Source organism: Rhinolophus ferrumequinum, chromosome 6 (genome assembly GCF_004115265.2).
Source record: "Rhinolophus ferrumequinum isolate MPI-CBG mRhiFer1 chromosome 6, mRhiFer1_v1.p, whole genome shotgun sequence".
In the NCBI taxonomy this organism is placed as follows: domain Eukaryota; kingdom Metazoa; phylum Chordata; class Mammalia; order Chiroptera; family Rhinolophidae; genus Rhinolophus; species Rhinolophus ferrumequinum.
In genome coordinates this window covers 98,239,477-98,258,906 of record NC_046289.1, presented here as the reverse complement: position 1 = coordinate 98,258,906, position 19,430 = coordinate 98,239,477, and the positions used below count along the sequence as shown (strand labels likewise).

Genomic DNA, 19,430 nt, shown 5'->3' with positions numbered 1-19,430 from the left:
CTCGGTCAGTCCACGTTTGCACCTGTCTCACTCTGTGATCTGACCCCTCCCCAAGGCAGGCATTGCTGAGGAGGCTGAGGCCGGGAAGCTTGTCCATAGACACCCAGGAACGCATGGCAGAGCCAGGTGGGAACCAGCCTCACTCATCTCCCTCTCGCGCTCTTCCGGTGGCAGCTTCAGCCTGTTGGCGTTGCCACAAATGCCTGGGCCTGGCTGGGTCTGGCAGTGTTTGCTGTGTTGCTGCTGTCACCGCCAACTGCTCCGTCGACCGTGGGAGGGTGGGCCTGGACTCCGGGAGCTGTTGTCCCAACGCTGGTTGTGGTTCCAGACTTAGGCATGTTTCTGTCCCAGTCCCTCTGTTAGCCCTGCCACAGCCCGTCCCAGCCTCTGTGATGGCCCCTTCACAGCCCCTGCCACATCTGTCACAGTGTCTGTCACAGTCCCATTAGTCTGTCAGAGCCTGTGTCATAGCTGCTATCACAGCCCCTTTCACACCCTGTCACTGCCCCTGTCATGCCTCTCTCACCCTCTCCCTGCCTCTGCCTCTGCCTGTGCTCGGGACTCTGCAGGGTGGCCTGTGGGGCACAGCTCTCATTACACAGCGGAACTGTCTCTCTCTGGAAGGCATCCAGCGGAAGTCTCATGTAATAGCAGGTTATCTTGATGTGTGGGCTTGTGGGAGGGAGGCTGGGCCACCGGATGGTACAAAAGAAACCAGCCAACAGACCCTGAATGTGGCTCACTCCACATGCCCACAGGGGTCAGGGGCCCAGATCCCTGCCTCTGGCAGGGTGACTGAGTGGTTTCGTGGTATTACTCTAATCTCGACCCCACTGTGAGCTTCCAAGAGCAGGGGCTGTGTCTCATCTTTTCTTGCTCACTCACTGCGGAGTGGACTCAGGGCTGGGCTCCCAAGGCACAATCTGATGGTTGTCCTCAGTCCTGGCTTTACTTAAGTTGGTTTGGTGGCTTCCCGTCGCCTCCAGAACGAACCCCCGAGGTTGCAGTCTCCCAGACGGCTCACCCATCTCAGTGCACAGGCGCTCACCTCTTTTGCTGACCCTGTGCCCTCTGCCCGGGGTGCCCCAGCTCTCTGCCTCCACTTTCCCAAATCACACATGCCTTCTTCAAATTCAGTCACGGCTGTCTCCCCTGCCCCCTCTCCTGTGCTCTTCCCCCTGCCCCCTCTGCCCTCCAGCCACTTGTCCCCTCGCAGGACGCTTGCCCCTGGCTTCCTGTGAGTTTCTGTGTGTCCTATTCTTGCCACAGCCTCAGCGACCTGGCGATGAGGGGCTGGATCTTATAGCACCAAATAGTAGGGACTCCACAAGTTGGCGAGATCAGCACAGGGGTGAATGGTCAAATGAATAAAAGGCACGATGTAAAACTGGGGGAAGAAGAAAACGTAGAGGAGTGGGGCAGAGGATGGGCATGGCAGGGAGGACAGCGTGAGCCAGGCTTGGCAGAGGCCCGGAGTTGGGGGCTGGGGAGGCTGTGAGCCCCATCGAGCCCCTGGGCCACCTCGGGTTTCCTGGGAAAGTCCCATCTCCCCAGCTCTCCTCACGACCCCTCCTCCACCCCCCACCTTGATCCATTTGCCAAAGCTCTTCCCTCTTTCCTAGGCCATCCTGTCTCTCCCTCTCCCTTCCTAATGCCTCCAGCCCAGGCTGTTGAAACCACCTGGGGCCCCTGTCTGAACTCACTTCAGCCCTGATGTATGGTAAATTCCACATTCGGGGCAGAGGAGTATCTGGCACTTACTTCTTGGCAGGTCTGCTCAGCCAGCACCACGGGGGCCTCCCCCCACTCCAAGTGCCTTGCTCTCCAGCCTGGCTCCAAGTCCAGGTGGCCCAGACGCCCTGGAGCCCCAGCAGGACACAGAGACACAGTCCAGGCCTGGCTGAGCTGTCAGCACATCTTTCTTCTGCTTCCCTGGGAGGAGAGGGGCATAATGTCCCAGCCATCGCCCTGGCAGCATCCCGAGGGAACAGCCAGGAGTGCAGGATGAGGAGAGCGGAGGAGATCAAGGGCAGCGGAGGCAGGGCTGGCCAGGAGATGAAAGGGCTTGGACTCTGCTGGGCTCCAGGCACTTGCAGGTGTGGTCCTGCATAGAGGCAGGGGATGGAGAAAGGATAACACAGTAGTTCACACTCACAGAGCCTAAAGAAACCAGGCAGATCTGAGAAAAAAGCAGGTGGCAAGCCCAACCAGAAACTGAGCTTTCTCTCACTGCTACCCTGGCCCTGGGGGAAGAGTAGGCATGTAGGCTCCCAGTGGTTTTTGTAGCCAGAGTCTGGGTGTGAGGGTGGTGGGAGAAAGGGATCAGGAGGACCCAACACCCTCCTTCCATGGGGACAGCAGACTTTCTCCTAGGGCCAGCTTAGGGCCACGGTTTCATGGGCCCCTAAGGTGGGCCCTTAGCCTAGCCCTCTCCTCTGGCAATGCTTTGCTTACTCCACTGAGAGAATGCAGCAGGCCTCACCCCTGCCAGGCTGCTCCATTTACTGTTTCCCCCACAACACACACACAAACACTCACACACACTCTGCCTAGAAATCCCAGTTCATTTTCCACCTCCTCCAGGAAGCCTACCTTGACTATACTCAGGAGCACCATTGCTCTGAGCTTCTGAACCACTTACTCTGACCCTTGATTACAAACCTCTGGCATGGGTTTTTGTTGCATCAGTCAGACTCAGAGAGGGAACTGCCCAAACTCGGGCATCTCTCTGCCTTCCCAGCCTTTATCCATATGTGGCTGTGCTCAGGGGAGGGCACCCAAGGGCTTGGTCAAGACTGGGTGGTTGATTTGTTCTCTCCATACATCTATATCCAGTAGAGCTTTCTCCCTGGGTGCTCCGTCCCTCCCCCTCTAGTTTCTCCATCAGGGCACCTTGGTACAAGAAACCTGAGGGACTGTATCAGCTTCTAATGTTCCTTCTCAGGGGCCTGGTCCCCAGGTCAGGACTCCACAGAGCACACCTGCCTCAGAGCACAGCAGATGATGCCCTGGGAGGCCCATACCTACATGAAACAGAAAGATGAAGTTGCACCTGTGTGTGGTGGGGGTCTGAACACGGGGTCAAGGGTGTGACCTCTCAGTCAGTGCCCTCTGATCCCACTTAGGCAAGTGTCCATCCCAGACAAAAGAAAGTCTGCCTTCTGGAGGCTCCGCCAGGACTTATCAGGGGTGGAGAATTCACAGAAAGCAATCCTGTATAGCAAGACATCACTTTGGTCCCAACAGCAATTTTTAAAACCAATATATGACCTAAATCAGATTCCAAGTGTCTCCTCATCCATTGGCTAATGCATTTTCATTCAATCTTCCATCATTCAGTGTTTATTGAGAACTTACAAGAAATGAGACGCCAAGTTTGGCGCATTCATTTTCTCATTTAGTCTTCACAATAGCTTATAAGGGACAGAGCATTGAATCCATTTCACACCTGAGGAAGACTGAGGCACACACAGGCAGTAAATGACAGAGAAGTATTCAATTCTACCGCTTTGGTTTGTCCGCCTCACGCTCCATTGTTTATAGCCGGGGCTCCCAGACTTTTAGAATTCACACACCAATAACATTTCAAAATGATTTTTGGAAACAAAACACAAAACCCTATGCCAACTTTTTTACTTAGCCAAGGACCTGAAAAATACCATCTCCTAGCACTATAATTTCATAAAAGGGGCTTTTTAACACAGAAAATGCAGCAAGGATATAATGCTAGACCAGGGGTGTCCAAACTTTTTTCAACGTTTTTCACCAAGGGCCATATGCGGTAAAATACACAAAGAGCCGGGCCACTCACTCGAGGTGAAGTACGTATTGCCTCACCTGGTTTATTTAAGTAAACTAAATATATTTTTGGAATTTGCTGCGGGCCAATTGACAATGGATTGCAGACCGCAGTTGGCCCCCTGGGCTGCAGTTTTGACACCCCTGTGTTAGACTAAAGACAGCCTTCTAGGAAAGGATAATTGGCAATCTTACCCTAAAATATCCTCTCTCCCTCCCTCCCTCCCTCCCTCCCTCCCTCCCTCCCTCCCTCCCTCCCTCATTCTCTCCCTCCTTTCTTCCCTTTCTCTCTTTTTCTTCCTTTCTCTCTCTCCCTCTTTGCCTCCTTCCTTTCTCCCTTCCTCTCTCTTTCCTTCATTAAATTTCAAGCAGAACCGGCCAAAGAAAACCTTGGCATTACATGGTATGGGAGGCACTGCCCCACCCCAGAGCTGCCCCTTTAACAATGCTCTCAGCCTACAAGCAAATAAACTTCCAGAATTTCCCACCGCTCCCCTCTGCCCATCCAGGTCCCCACCAAATAGGGCCTGAGACTGGTATATAATAATCAGCCACATCCCCACTCATTCCCAGCAGGTCTTCTGAATCTCACAGACATCTCCGTTTTCCTTCCAGGGAAGGAAGCCCATTCTCCCCAGCCCTTTTCTCTTAGATCCAGATCTTTTCTGGGTTTACATTCCAGGAACACACAGCCCCCCTGCAGCCCTGCAGGAAGCACATCTGTCTCCAGGAGGTACCCAGTCCCCCACCAAAGATGGGAGCCATAGCTCTCCTTTTTATCTTCAGTCCAGAGGCAGGGCTTTCCCCTTGCTGGAGTCCCCAGGTCCTGTCTATTGTGTTACCAGACTTATCAGAGCAGACCCCAGGCTCTGCTCTGACTTGGGTGGGGCAATGGGGAGAGCTCAGACTGGGGGAGGGGGATTCATTCTCTACCTTCTCTCTGCTTCAGCCATGCCAGATTCAGAACCGTCTCCCTCCCTCACCTGTGCCTGCCCCCATCCCACCTGGGTGAGTCAGCTGAGCAGCAGAGGAGAACGTGACATAGGGAACCCTTGGCTGGAGTTCCAGCTCCACCATTTTTTTGCTGTCTGTGCTTTGGTTCTCTTGCTTGCAAATGGGAGTAAGAATGTTAGGCTGAGCCATGAGAAATTGTAAAAATGTGACCATATTTGGCCCACAAAATTTCATGTGGTTTAACAACTGAAGTGCTGGGTACCTGTCTCACCCAATACGACCTCTCCTCCAGGAAGTCCTCCCTAGCTACCCCAAGCTCAGCGAGGTCCCCCTTTTCAAATCTCTCATAGGTTGAGGCATGATTTTGTACACACTTGTTTCCCCTCTGAGTTTCCCCCTCTTCTCTGAGTCCAGGTAAGTCTAAGTTCCCCACAACTTGGAGTCCATCAGGGCGAGATCTAGGTCTCCTTCTCTGTCCCCCGAGACTGCTGGCATGCCACAGCTGTCCTCCTTTAGGGTTTTCACATAGAGGAGACAAGGAAAGGCCAGGCCTTGTTGGGGGTTACCTCATGCTTACTTTATATAGTGGTCATTTCTGCACCCAAGGGTGGTCCTAGATGGTTCTGAGTGGGTGGGGCTAACCAAATAGAGGGTCGAGGTGCTAGAGGTGGGGGAGTGAAAGGGGCCTGACCCCCGGTCAGCCTGTAGCAGCAGAATCCCAGGAAGAGAGCCTTGGTCATACCCTCCATCTACTTCAAGGATCCCCTTTGATGGCATTAGCCAACTTCCGAGGTCTGTCACTCAGGCATAGCATTGACATTTATTGATCTGCTCTCTGTCCAGCCTTGTGTTACTTCCGAGGTCCCTGAGATGAGTTGGACCTGTCCTGCCCTCGGGAAGGGCACACACACTGCACTGAGTACTCGGTGCTCAGGCTGATGGGAGCTCATAGGACACGGGGGCCAAAAGAGGGGGCATGGCCAAGATTTGAGTGGCCAGGGAAGGGTTCCTCGAGATGGAGATGGTGACGCTCCTACCATGGGTCCCTGGGAAGCCCCTTGAGGCTGACTTCCTGAAGCTGGGGGTAGAAAAGGCTAGCTCCCCGCTGGATACAGAAGTCCATGGAAGTGAGTTAAACGAAATCTTCCCGCTGTGGCTGGCACACCAGGGCAGGCAGGGCTCACAGCCGGTGAAGAACACTCCTTCTCAAGGAGACCCAAGGACATTCAAGGATTAGGCCTCCCAGCATCTGTGCAGAGAACTGTCAGCTCAGAGCGGCTCAAAAGTAGAAATGCCAGCTAGCAGTGATGTCATCACCCTGGTCCTTCCCTCCCCTCAGGGGACGTCCAGTGGTCCAGTGGGTAAAACAGAGAAGCCCCTGCCAGGCCACCCAAGCCCCATATTGCTTCCAAATTTTCTTCTCTGAATGGGGTGGGGGAGGTGGTCACAATTGGGCTAAAAATGAGAATAAAAAATCCTTTGAAGTAAACCTTTGTTATTTCTCAAAGAGATGGCAGAGCTAGGGGACCTTACTTTCTCCCTTCTGTCAGACTTCGCTGGGGTTCCATTACAGCACTAACCCAAATTCAACGTTCTCTGGCCAACCCCTTCCCTCTAAGGCTCCACCCTCATTTCTGAGCTAATCTGGGATGTTTTCCTGAGAGGATCTGAGTAACGCCTGGGCCTTTTTGACGGCCCCCAGGTCAGGGAGAGGGGGTCTGGCAGCCCGGCCTGTGGGCATGGGAGGTGTCAAGCTGTCTTAGGGTGTTGGAGAGGAGTAGACCTGTCTGATATCTCTGGCTGAGCTGGTAGGATTCATCCATAAGTCTGGAGCCTGCACACGGAGAGGGGGGACACACAGCTGGACCTGTCTGATATCTCTGGCTGAGCTGGTAGGATTCATCCATAAGTCTGGAGCCTGCACACGGAGAGGGGGGACACACAGCTGGATCGCCGGCTGGCCTGGGGGTGGAGAGCCCACTCAAACGGAATGGAGGCTGTGCAGCTGCTCGGGGTAGGGGGCCTGCGTGGAGCAGGAACTCCCCTAGCGTTGGTCCACATGGGGGGGGGGGTCACAATCTTGATGAGAACCTAGGGAGAAGGAGGTCCACAGCTAGCCCCAGAGTGCCAGGTCGCTAGAGGAGCTCGCCCGCTGGCTCCCCGCTGCAGCTGGCTGATCTCGGAACCCCGCGTGGGCACCACCCCGGGAGAGGTGCGTGCGGATTCGGACTCCGCTGCTGCAGGCACATTTCCTCGAAGACTTACCTCGAAGGGCTGGGTCTCACCTGCACGCCCCGTGCGTCCGGAGTTTCCCTCACGCCCTCCTCGCCCAGCCGCTGCGAGTCTCCGCAGGGGAAAGACCTGAGTGGGGAATCGCCCCCCGCTCGTTTCACAGGAAAACCCCGGGAGCAGTTCCAACGCAGCGCGTTTCCCGGAAACCCCTCTCCAGGCGCGTTGCGGGAAGGCCCCGGGCTCCGCATCCAGACCACCCGCCCGTCTTCCTTAAGGAGGGTCCAAGACCTAGTTGAAAGCAAAATCTCCAGGAAAAGGCGAGCCCAGAGCTCGGAGGGGAGATCGGGAAACCCCGCCCTCCAATCTTGGGGTGAGGAATTGGCAACCCAAGCCGGAACCCTAGACTTGGGGCGCGCTCTCAACCCATGGCCAATGAAAGATATTTGAGGGTTTAGGATTAAGAACGCTTCTCACCCCAATCCCTAAGGTCCGGCGAGGGTGTACCCTCGCCCCTCACCGGGAGCGCCCCCCGGCCACCCGCCCGGCCCCCGGCCCGCGTCGCTGCCCCTTTAAGAAGCCCAGGTAGGCAGGCCCGGCTGCGGGAGCCGCTCCTATGGCAACCCGCGAGATGCCGCGGCTTCATGAATATTCCGGGGCGCGGGAGCTGAGCGCTGCCGGAGGGCGCTCTGGGGGAGGCGGCCGCTGATGTAAGCCTGGCGGGCCGCTGGGCTCCGCTCGGTTGCGGCGGGAGCCCCGGGACCGGCCGGCCGGCCTCGGCCAGAGGAGGCGAAGAGAGCTCGAGAGTGGCTGAGCACAAAGCCGGGGCGGCGGGACAGACGGACAGCCCGCCTGCTCGCGGGACGCACGCCCGGGAGGCGCGCCGGCTGTGCGCTCTGCGCTCCGGAGCAGTTCTCCCGGCGCCGCGGCCCAAGCCCCGCTTCTCCCCGCGCCCATTGTTCCCCGCGGGGGCGGGGCGCCTGGAGCCCAGCCGCGCGCCGCGCCCCTGAACGCAGGAGGGAGGAAGGGAGAAAGGGAGGGAGCGCGGGGTCCCCGCGCCCAGCCTGGCTCGGGAGGAGGCGCCGTGCGGCAAGCCCTGGGAGCCGGAGCGGGACTGGGCGCCTCCCGCGCGGCACGCAGCCTGCCCGAGCATGGGCGCCTAGGCGGCCCGGCGCCGGCGGCGAAGGACGCGTCCCCGCGGGCGGACTGACCGGCCGGCGGACCTGGGGCCGGCCCGCGGCGCCGCACCCGTGCCCCTGGCCCGGGCCCGGCCCCCGCCCCTGGCGCCATGGACAAGCTGCCGCCGTCTATGCGCAAGCGGCTCTACAGCCTTCCGCAGCAGGTGGGGGCCAAGGCGTGGATCATGGACGAGGAAGAGGACGCCGAGGAAGAGGGGGCTGGGGGCCGCCAGGACCCCAGCCGCAGGAGCATCCGGCTGCGGCCGCTGCCCTCGCCCTCGCCCTCGGCGGCCGCGGGCGGCACCGAGTCCCGGTGCGCGGCCCTCGGGGCGGCGGACGGCGAGGGGCCCGCCCGCGGCGCGGGCAAGTCCAGCACGAACGGCGACTGCAGGCGCTTCCGCGGGAGCCTGGCCTCGCTGGGCAGCCGGAGCGGCGGCGGAGCGGGGGGCGGCAGCAGTCACGGGCACCTGCATGACTCCGCGGAGGAGCGGCGGCTCATTGCCGAGGGCGACGCGTCCCCCGGCGAGGACAGGACGCCCCTGGGCCTGGCGGGCGAGCCCGAGCGCCCCTGCGCCTCGGCGCAGCCCGCAGCTTCTCCGCCGCCGCCCCAGCAGTCGCCGCAGCCGGCCTCCGCCTCCTGCGAGCAGCCCTCGGTGGACACAGCTATCAAAGTGGAGGGAGGTGCGGCCGCCGGCGACCAGATCCTCCCCGAGGCTGAGGTGCGCCTGGGCCAGGCCGGTTTCATGCAACGCCAGTTCGGGGCCATGCTCCAGCCCGGGGTCAACAAATTCTCCCTGAGGATGTTCGGCAGCCAGAAAGCCGTGGAGCGTGAGCAGGAGAGGGTAAAGTCGGCCGGGTTTTGGATCATCCACCCCTACAGCGACTTCAGGTAAGGGGATCGTGGTGCTGGGATTCTGAGCGGCCGCAGGCATGCTGCCGGTCTCGCTCTGCCTCTGAGCCGGAGTTAACTTACTTTCCCTCCTCACGCTGGGAGCTCAGAGAAGTGGGGCGCCTCTAGGGTCCGCGACACCCCCAGGCCTCCTCCAGCTCTGTGCAGGGAACGTTCCTCTGTGTCCCTGCTCTGGACCTTAGTCCCTTGGGGTCCAGGCCTCATCAGAGGCAGGTTGAAAAAGTATTAGGAGCCTGGCCTAGCCCAGTGGCAGGCGGGTAGGCTCTGTCTGCCACCTTGAGCCACTCATCCCACCTCCCCCTCCTGGGTGGCAGCGTCAGGGTGGCGATCCTAGAGGCAGCTCCAGGTCATTTAGCCTGCAGAGCAGGGCCACGAAGGGCGACAGACCTCTTGGCAGCTGGGCCAGCTCCTTGCGAGCTGACCCTAGCTGTAATAGCTGCCTTCTGGGAAGCGGCAGCTGGGCAGGGAGAGCTGGGTCCCTGGAGGACTCAGGTGACTGGGACGAAAGCCCTCTGCACCCCTTAACCCTGGGCCCAGCCCCTCATGCCAAGTGGTCGGCCAGGTGTGGACATCCCAAGCAGCTGCCCTGCCAGGCTAGCAGGGCAGCATGACCTTGCTCACCGTGGTCAGTGAAGATGCCTGGTGCCCTGATGGATGGCAGCGGTCCTGTGAACCCAAGCTCAGCCCAGTGGGCCAAGCTCCAGCAGCTGCTAGGTCTCTCAGGGGTCCCCCGTGAACCCCCAGAGTGAGGGACCCCACCCCCTGCCCCGTCACTTGAGTCAGATGCCACGGCACAGCAGACAGCACTCAGGGCCTGTGGAGGTGTCTGCAAAGAGAGATTGGTGATGGCCTCTGAAGTTGGCATCAGGGGTACCCCTACCTCAGTCAAGGTCTTGGGGTCCCTCAATGCTCCCCTAGGCTTTCCTCATACACAGGATTGAAGTGAATGTCTGCAAAATGGTCACCCTTTTGAGCTGGGTTTAATTCGTTCTGTCTCTCCGGGCCTTGCCCCCTATTTAGCTCCCTTTCCTGCCTACCCTGCTTGTCTGCCAATATAAATGAGCATTTTGTCAACCCAGAGCCCTTTTTGCAAACTCCAGGGAAGCTAGATTTGTAATGAGAGCAAAGCCATTTTCCATCCAATGAGAGAGATTTCTCGTGCTGGGAATGACCAGTCAGGCAACACTCAATGGCTTAAAATAGGTGATGAACAGAGAGGGCTGTCCTTTTCTTGCTTTTCTTTCTTTCTTTTCTTTTCTTTCTTTCTTTCTTTCTTTCTTTCTTTCTTTTTTTTTTTTTTTTTTTTTTGAGGGACTGCTCTTCCTAACCTAATGGCCAGGGTTCCCACTGTCAGAGGGCCTGGGAGGCCGGAGGACAGGCTGAAAACACAACCATAGTCTTCCCGTTGTGTGAGCAAATGTGGGACCCTCGCATTAGGAACTGTGGTGCTTCCCAGTGCCAGGTTCCTAAAGTGTGGCCTCCCCTATGGTCAGTACTGGGACCTGATGACCCCAGCCTAAGCTAGAGAGGAGTGGGCAGGAACTGTGTCCCCTGTAACCCTCTGGATGTCCTGGGTTTCTCCTCCTTCCTCCAGACTCCCTGGTGGGGGTGGCAGGTAGGCTATGCCAGTATCAACCACTTGAGATTGTTGGGGGGCCCTCCCTTCCCTTGCTCAGCTCCCCACTGTCTTTGTTGTCTGAAAGCCTCGGTTCAGGGTTCTCATCAGCAGCCTGGGGTCCAGGGTCTGCAAGGGGCCAACCCCAGGCACACCAGCCTCCCCCCACAATAGGCACTGATGGAGCACCGTTGAGGCACGGGGCCGTGCCTTTCCAGTGTCCCCTCACCCTGAGTGGTGAAGAGCTAGGACTGGGTTGCTTGCATCCCTGGGAACCTCCCCGCCTTCCTGAGCTTCCTCTCCCCATCTTGGCTTGTCTGTCTGCAGTCCCCCTGCTGCAGAATCTCCCACTAACTGCAGGCCACCTGGGACATGGCAGGGGGGAGGGTGGTGGAGATGGGGAGGGGTGGAAGCCGCAGGCTTGATGGATGGGCAACAGGAGAAAGGTCAGACTGGGCCTGGAATATGGGTTTGTGCCACAAGCCACAGGGACTGGTGGCTGGAAGCGCACATCCTCCGTGCGCAGCCCGGTCACTTTCTGGTGCTGGGTGGGGTGTGAAAAAAGAAATCCAAGAAAGACCGTCTTGTGAGTGTCTGGAGAGGCAGTGGTCGTGCCTCTCCTGCCTCGAGGCCAGAACAGCTGGTCTCCTTTCAGAAGGTTCAAGAGGCAAGGGCCTAAGTCTTGTAAGCTTAGAAACCCCGCTACTCCATCGGCCTCACCCACTGCCCACCACCTAGCATCCCATGCCTCAGTCCCTCACGTTTCAGCCACTGACCTTGGGCCTCTGTGCGGAACCAACCCCGCTGCCCAGCTTGGGCTTTACACGAGCTTCTGCAACTCTTGCTCAGGCCAGTGGGGATTTATGCATCATTTTGACGGGCAGGAAGCATCGATCCAGCAGAATTGGTTTAATAAAGGATCACCAGCAAACCATGATAGATTGAGTTTGTGGTTTGGAGTTCAGAGCTTGCCATCATGGGCTGCTTTGGACATCGCCTGTCCCCGGGAAAGGAAGGTTGGGTGCCTTTTCCAAGGGCCTGAGTGGGCTGTGCCTGAGGGACCCGCCTGTTGGCCATGTCCAATGATAGGTTTTTCTTGGCTGCCTCTGCTTCTCCTCATCCCCTTCTGCCCCCCTGCATGTGTGTGCGCGCACGTGCACACACGCACACACACACACTGTGCCCTGGCTCCCCCCATGGTTCCTCATGGCTTTGCCAGGTTGTCTGTCCTGCCCCTCCCACTCCCCACCTACCTTTCAAAACTTGTATTTGAGGTTTGGTAAGAGAAGAGGCCAGGACACACAGCCCCTCAGGGCATCGTCCCCAGGCTCCCACCACTGCTGGTTGGGCTCTTGGGTCCTGGGTGGGTCCTTCCTTCCACATACGCCATGTGCTGGAAGCAGGGCTTGGCAGTGGGAAGGTGGAACAAGTGAAACATAGTATCTATGTGACCCTGTTTTCCCAAATGGAGAGAGAGGGAGACAAAAGGAGTAGGCACCCCAAGTGAAGATGTCCCTGGTTTTGTTCCCAGAAGCTGGTCAGGCTTCCAAGCATCAGGCTCAGAGTGTAGAGTGGGGGCTGTTGGCCCGGGTGTGTGTGAGTCTCTCTGGGTGTCTGGGCGCTGTGTGCGTGGACGTGGGGCTGGTGCGGAAGTCCCTGTGTGGGATGTCAGTTCTGGGGCTACTCTTGTGCTCCAAACTCTAGCTTGGCCTGAGAATGGAGGCAGGAGTCTTGGCCCCTTCCCTCTCCTAGCCGGAGTCTTCTGAAACTGTGAGGAAGGGAAGGGAAGAGAAGGAAGGGTCCTAAAGGGTCCTTTTCTTGAGGCAGAGTCAGCTGGGCTCCAAAATCATGGAAACTGAGCCAGGGGCCTGGTAGGTCCCAAGGGTGACCTAAAACGGACTTCCTGTGCCTGTACCTGGCCCCAGGTACTGTCAGTGCCCAACTCCCATCATCTCCTCAGCCCCGTCTACTGTGGGACCCTGCTTGGGTTCGGAGCCTTCTCTGAGCCTCCGAGTATTGCCCCTGAGACAAATGGGAATCCTGTTGCCTATCGCCATGTTAGACACAAATAGTACAACTGTGGTTACCTGTGCAGGTGCGAAGCTCCATCCAGGGAGCTGGTGGAGACGGTGGTGCTGTAGTGAGCCACACCGTCCCAGCATGCACCGCTTCCTTCCCCTGGTCCTGGGCAGACCAGCGGACCTTTGTCCTTGGCTCATGGCAGTGCTTGTGGACTACATCACAGACCTAACTGAGAACCTGCTGGAAATCACAGAGTATCCAGGAAGATACATGGACATCCAGACACACCATATGACCCCCTGAGTTGAAGACCATCTAGGTTGTTGAACCCCACGAGGGGCCATCCCAGCAGGGAGCCCTGGCCTGGGAGGGGTGGGTGCTAACCTTCCAGAGCTGGCCGTCCTGGGGCCTCCAGCAGGATGGACGTGAAAACGGGCAGTTAGATGCCTGAAGAAGGAATGGTGCTCCGCTGGGGGACCAGCTTCTTTGCTGTCCCCTTGGTCCCACACCCATCTCTCTCCCTTTCCTCCACGGGAAGGACTGTTCCGGGAGGATGTGCAAAGGAGGAAGAGGGCAGCAGCCTGGCTCTGGAGCTTGGGGTTCAGAGGCCCTCTCTGGGTGGGCCTTCCTGGGGGCCATTGTCCAGGAATGCATCTTCTGCTTTCAGTGTAGGAAGCCAAGCTGGAAGGAGCTGCAGGCCGTGGAGGGGGAAGTGGAGGGGGAAGGTGCCTTGTGCAGAGTGGAATTCCCAGGGGAGCTGCCTGGGGGTGCTGTCAGCTGGCACAGGGGGCAGCAGGATTCTCCAGTGATGAGGAAGTGCTTACCTGGATGGGGCTGTGGAGGGTGTGCGTGGGCCGGGGTCCCTGCATGCTGATAATGCACAGAAGCCCCTTGGGCCATGCAGCCGGGACCCTGGCGGGCAAGCTTGGGCTCCAGGTTCTCCCTGTTGCAAGGCTTCAGGTCCTGGTCTGGCCTGTACACGAGCAGGCTGGGACCCCTGCCCTGTCCTGGCCTGCCCCATTTGTTAGCTGCTGTGAGCCGCTGCAGGTGGCCTGCCTCCCACAGTACTGGGCTGTCTGCCGGTCCATCCGCCCTCCTCCCCCATGTATTAGAGTCCCCGGGTCTTCTGGGATGCCCTCTCAGACCTCTGCGGCCACCATCACCCCTCTCTTCCTCCTTGAGCACCTGCTGGCATTTGGGTGGAGCATTGTGTTTGGTATAATGCAGTGCTTCTCAGGCTGTCATCAGCTCACCTGCGGATCTGGTCAAAATGCAGATTCTGCCTCATTAGGTCTGGGCGGGGTCTGCCATTGTGCATTTCTGGTAAGTGCCCAGGTGATGCCATGCGCTGGTTCTCAGTCCAGAACCACGCTTGGAGCACTGAGGTTCAGACCAGGTGTTTGTTCCGGGCTCAGCCTGGGCTCCCTGACTGAGTTCCCTGAGAGCCTCTGTCTTTTCCCCTTGGTCCCCAGTGCCTAGCGCGGCAAGGTGAATTCTGTGAACTGGCCTTAGCAGCCCTCAGCCACAGAGGTTGGCTGCAAAGTTGGGGATGTGGGGTTCACAGCCTTCCTCCCTTCCCGCATGGCTGCCTAGACCCTGCTGCTCTGGGTGCTGGCTGTTGGGGTGGCTGAGCAGGGGAGGCCAGGTGGCCAGAGGCTCTCGTTAATCCATCCTGTCCCGTTGCTCCGGCAGCCTCTCTCCTATTCAAAGGGCCAGGGGGCGGCCCGGCTGGCGGACAAGGGGCTGGCAGTGTGTGCCTGCTGTGCTGCACTGAGATCTCCGGTAAGGAGCAGATGTTGTCAGGGAGAGGCCAGAGGTGCTGGGGAAGGAGCCGCAGTGTGAGCTGGCTCCGACCGGCTGGCTGGGAGGGCAGAGGCATCCACCAAGAGCAGCTGCCTTGGCACCTTAAGGTGTTTTTGTGTGTGTGTGGGGGCATCTGAATCTTAATGCCACCCTGTCCTGCCCAGGCCATGCCTAGCAGCCTCCCCTGTGGTCTGGGCTCACTTGTCACGTCTCTGCCCCCTTTTACCCTGGAAGGCACCAGTCTACATATAGATGATGGGGCTCACGAGTGTCATTGCAGCCTGAGTGGCCCTTGCGCCTGCCACAACACTGGCCATCACAAGGGGATTCACACAGGGTAGGTCCAGCCCCAGGCCCTAGGGGGCTTGTCATATAACCAAGGAGGTAGCCAGCTCCAGCACACACCCCCTTTAGCTCAAGGGCTCTTACAGAGCTGCTACTGCCAGTTGCTAATTAATAGAAGGGCTTCTGAGGCCAGCCAGGCAGTCCTGCTTGGGCCCAGGGGATGTGGAAGAATCCACATTTCCAGCCAGAGCAGGCCTTGGGGAGGGCAGGGGCATTGCCTTGGCTTCCGAGAGGATGTTCTCTGCCAGCCAGGCTTTACTGAGAAAGCATTGCCAGGGCCCTGGCAATCTGTGATCCCAAAGCCACTCAGCACCTGCCCAGAACTGGGGAGGGAGGCAGCACAGAGAGGTGGTGAGCTCCCCGTCACCGAGGGCACTCAAGATGAGACAGAAATACTTAGACGCGAGGTTTCTGAGCAGCACCCTGTGGAACAACTACGGTGCCCACGTGTGTTCTGTTCGGCTGGCGTAATGTGTCAGTGTCATAACAAATCTGAGACAGTGTTTTAAAATGGAAAGATGTAACATAAAGATTTGGCTTTGGGGATTCTCTTGAAAAATTGGAAACTCAGGCAGCTCTGGCCCCATGCTCCCATTCCACAGCACGGCTCTGGAACAGACTAGAGGCTGCCCCCTTTAAATTGGCTTCTGTTCCCCAGTTGCCCAATGTCCCCACCTGCCCCTAAGGTCTCTGTCTTACACCCAGCAGTGTCACTAATACACGTCTAGGTGCCTGACCCTTGTAAGCTTCTGAATTACAACCCAGACTCAAACCAATCGAGAGTAAAGCCAGGTGGATTTACAAACCAGTGACCTCTGTTTATGAACCATCTACCACGTTCTGGACTGTGCTAATAGCTTCATAGCTCCTATTTCATTTACTCTTCATCGTGGCCAGGAAAATCGTTTCTATTGTCCCCAGGTTACAGATAAGGAAACTGAGGCTCTGATGGGGGGAGAAAAGACTTGCCCCAAGTGAGGTAGCTACAAAGTACCAGAACTAGGATTTGAACCTGGCCTCTAGCACTCTAAACTCATACTCACCTCTCCTTCCCTGCCTCCCTCCCTCTCTCCATCCCTCCTTTCTTTCCTTCCCTCCCTCCCTTCTTCTTCTCCTTCTCATTCTCCTCCCCCTCCTCTCCTTCCCCCTTCCCCTCCCTTTCCTCCTCCCTGTTAGTTTTTAAAAACTGAATTGCTAAAGTAGTTCAAGAAAACATTCTCCTGAGAATGAAAACATTGCAGCTAACGTTTGACTATACCTTATCTGTGTAGAGGGACAGTGAGTGCCTGGGGCTCTGCTGGCCTCGGAAATGTAACCCGTCTCAGAATACCCGATCTGGACAGGCCTTAGCAAACTCCTGCCTACAGCCTTTGTTTCATAAATGGGGAGCAGAGGACCAGAGAGGGAAAGCAACTGGCCAAGGTCGCTGATAAGTCCGGTCAGAGATGAAACCAGAACCCAAGTGGCTGCGTGACGTCTGACTGCAAAGGCCGTCGAGCCCTGCAGTCTCCCCCAGGACCCCAGCCAGAGGGTGTCCAGGGAAGGCTTTTCCTTAATGCTCTTGTCACTGGAGCTTTTTCTTGTCTTCCCAGGCCCACGCCTGAAGTTTGGAGTGATAGGTATTTTCTGAGTCCCACATCGATTTAAGCTCATCCCACGAGAAGGGAGCCTTTCCTTATCTGGAGCTGAGAAATGCCTGTGCCTGCCCCGCTCTGGGGCCGCAGCTCCAGGGATGCTGGATTAGGGTGCTTGCCCACCGGCTCCTCCCCAAGCCAGTCCTGACTGGCATGGGGACCTTTGGGGTTTTGGAGCCACATCCAGTGCTATTGATGCACCCACCGTCCCTTGATAGGAGTAACTGGGCTCAAAGGGGAAGGGGACAAGTAGCCAGCGGTGTCTGTGTCCTCTCCAGCAAGAAACAGGGGTCACATGGTCCTTCAGAGAGGTGAGAAAGGGGAGTCAGTGTGTGGTTTAGGGCTCAGTGTGTGAGCAGGGTCGGGGCTCGGCGTGTGAGCAGGATCGGGGTTCAGTGTGTGAGCAGGGTCGGGGCTCAGTGTGTGAGCAGGGTCGGGGCTCAGTGTGTGAGCAGGGTCGGGGCTCAGCGTGTGAGCAGGATCGGGGCTCAGTGTGTGAGTGGGATCGGGGTTCAGTGTGTGAGCAGGGTCGGGGCTCAGTGTGTGAGCAGGGTCGGGGCTCAGTGTGTGAGCAGGGTCGGGGCTCAGCATGTGAGTGGGGTCGGGGCTCAGTGTGTGAGCAGAGTCGGGGCTCAGTGTGAGCAGGGTCGGGGCTCAGTGTGTGAGCAGAGTCGGGGCTCAGTGTGAGCAGGGTCGGGGCTCAGTGTGTGAGCAGGGTCGGGGTTCAGTGTGTGAGCAGCATCAGGGCTCAGTGTGTGAGCAGGATCAGGGCTCAGTGTGTGAGCAGGATCAGGGCTCAGTGTGTGAGCAGGATCAGGGCTCAGTGTGAGCAGGATCGGGGCTCAGTGTGAGCAGGATCAGGGCTCAGTGTGAGCAGGATCGGGGCTCAGTGTGTGAGCAGGATCAGGGCTCAGTGTGAGCAGGATCGGGGCTCAGTGTGTGAGCAGAGTCGGGGCTCAGTGTGAGCAGGATCGGGGCTCAATGTGTGAGCAGGGTCGGGGTTCAGTGTGTGAGCGGGGTCGGGGCTCAGTGTGAGCAGGGTCGGGGCTCAGTGTGTGAGCAGGGTCGGGGCTCAGTGTGTGAGCAGGGTCGGGGCTCAGCGTGTGATCAAGGTCTAGACTCAATCTGAGGTCACAGCCTGGGCCCAGACTGTGACAGGGTTCAGCCAGGGATCAAGATAAGGCCTTGGTCTGAGGTCAGGAACAAGTCCTTAAACAAAGCCTGCGAACCAGCCTTGTGGCTCTCTGATACACCGGGCTTGGGGCAGTGTGGCCCACCTCTCCCCTTTAGGAAGCACCCCCCTTCCTTTAAGCTCCCTGAACTCCTGTACCTCTTAGCATCTGGGCCAGCTGCCTCTGGCCCTCTCTGAGAGGTCAAGTATAAATTATAAAGAAACAACAGTGCCACCGCTGCTGGACACCAGAGCCACCAAATCTCGCACGTGACCACTCCCGCCCTCAGCTCTCATTGGTGGGGGCTGGTGTCTCTTCCCAGCCAGGCAGCCAGCTTGTGGCTCCTGCAGAGTGAGGCTGGGCCTGGGCAGAGAGGTGTACTGGCTCGATAGGGGGTCACCCTGCACTCCACTGCACTCTGGCTCTGGGCTCCCACAAATTGCACAGCAAGCAACAGGGCCTCCAGGTCTGCTCACGGTAGCTGTGGGGGCCTGATGATTGGCTGCTGCTGATTTTGTGTCTAAGCATTTACTCATGTGGGTGGACATGTTATGTCTGTGTGAACAAGGCTTTCAGAAATTAATATATAACACGGGCTGGCTAATATATTGTCTTCTGGGCTTGGGAAGGGGCAAGCCAATGGGGCTGGTGCCGCCTCAGAGACCAGATAGTCCATTCTAAGACTGTTTTCATTTACTATGTGTGAGCAGCATCGGGGCTCAGTGGAGGATGGGGGTCACTACCCACCTGGCTAAGAGCAGGTAGGGTTTAGGTCCTCTTAGGGTCAGTCCTCAGGTTTGGTTTAGAGGAGGGCAGACAAGACCTAGGCCAGTATGGATTGATGATCAGGGAAGGCTTCCTGGAGGAAGCAGATATGGGCTGGATCTGAAGGAGAGAGAGAGAGAACCATTTTGCAAACTTTCTTGACAGCAGGTGTCTGGGAGCTTGAGCTAAGGTGCCACTTGGCTGGGTGGATATTGGCAGGCATTGAGGGCAGGTTACTCAGAATCTGCTTCTTTGTACCTGTATTCCTTAAGCTCTGCCCTTCACCTGAGGGTTTTGACCCCATTGCCCCAGGTCATGCCCAGATGCTGCCTGAGTGTGTATGCCTGTGTCTGCATGTATCTGGCTATCTTTGCAGCCCAGGGGAGCTCCCTGGGGCCGTGACTCCAGCTGCATGACCTAAAACCCCCTTCTGCTGTACTAGGCCCTGGAAGGCAGGTGCTGCTATTGCAGTCATAGCACTGAGCGTGTGGCCTGGAGCCCAGAAGTAATTACCCTGCGGTTCCCGTTGCAGGCTGGAACAGCCCCTGTCAATAATTAACGTGAGTCCCCAGCCACTCGCTGCCAAAGCCAGCCACGGGCTTCTCCCACCTCATTTGTCAGGGGATACGGGCACTGTTCCCTTCCCCAGGGACAGGAAAACCCTCAGGCCCACAGGTCTCATCAATGCTGTTGTCACCTTTTAGAGGAAACTTGGTCCAGCAGGTGATTGCTGCTGGGGCTGCCGGTGCGCAGCACGAGGCTGACCCACCCTTGAGCCCAGGGTCCTCGTCCTGATGTGTCCCAGCTGTGACCGCCCAGCCCTCGCACACTGAGTTTGTGCCCTCCAGACCCTCATCCTGTTCTGCTGTGTGACCTCAGCAAAGCCCTTTCCTCTCTGTGTCCAGGGTCAGGGCTCAGTGTGCGGTTGAGAAAGAGAGCAAAGCTAATTAGCAAAATAGGTATCGAACCCGGAACTGACCCCATTAGTACAAATGGAGCCAGCGG

At 57.8% G+C, this 19,430-nt stretch overlaps 1 protein-coding gene across 1 annotated transcript in view; it reads left to right on the top strand.

Annotated features, from left to right (window-relative positions):
• The first annotated feature begins 7,283 nt into the window (after positions 1 to 7,283).
• Positions 7,284 to 19,430, top strand: part of HCN4 (hyperpolarization activated cyclic nucleotide gated potassium channel 4) — a 46,025-nt gene continuing 33,878 nt past the window's right edge. Inside the window, exon 1 of the mRNA XM_033107006.1 lies at positions 7,284 to 9,048. Within this exon, the coding sequence (XP_032962897.1) occupies positions 8,270 to 9,048 (779 nt within the window). The 5' untranslated portion in view covers positions 7,284 to 8,269. The remainder of the gene's footprint in view (positions 9,049 to 19,430) is intronic.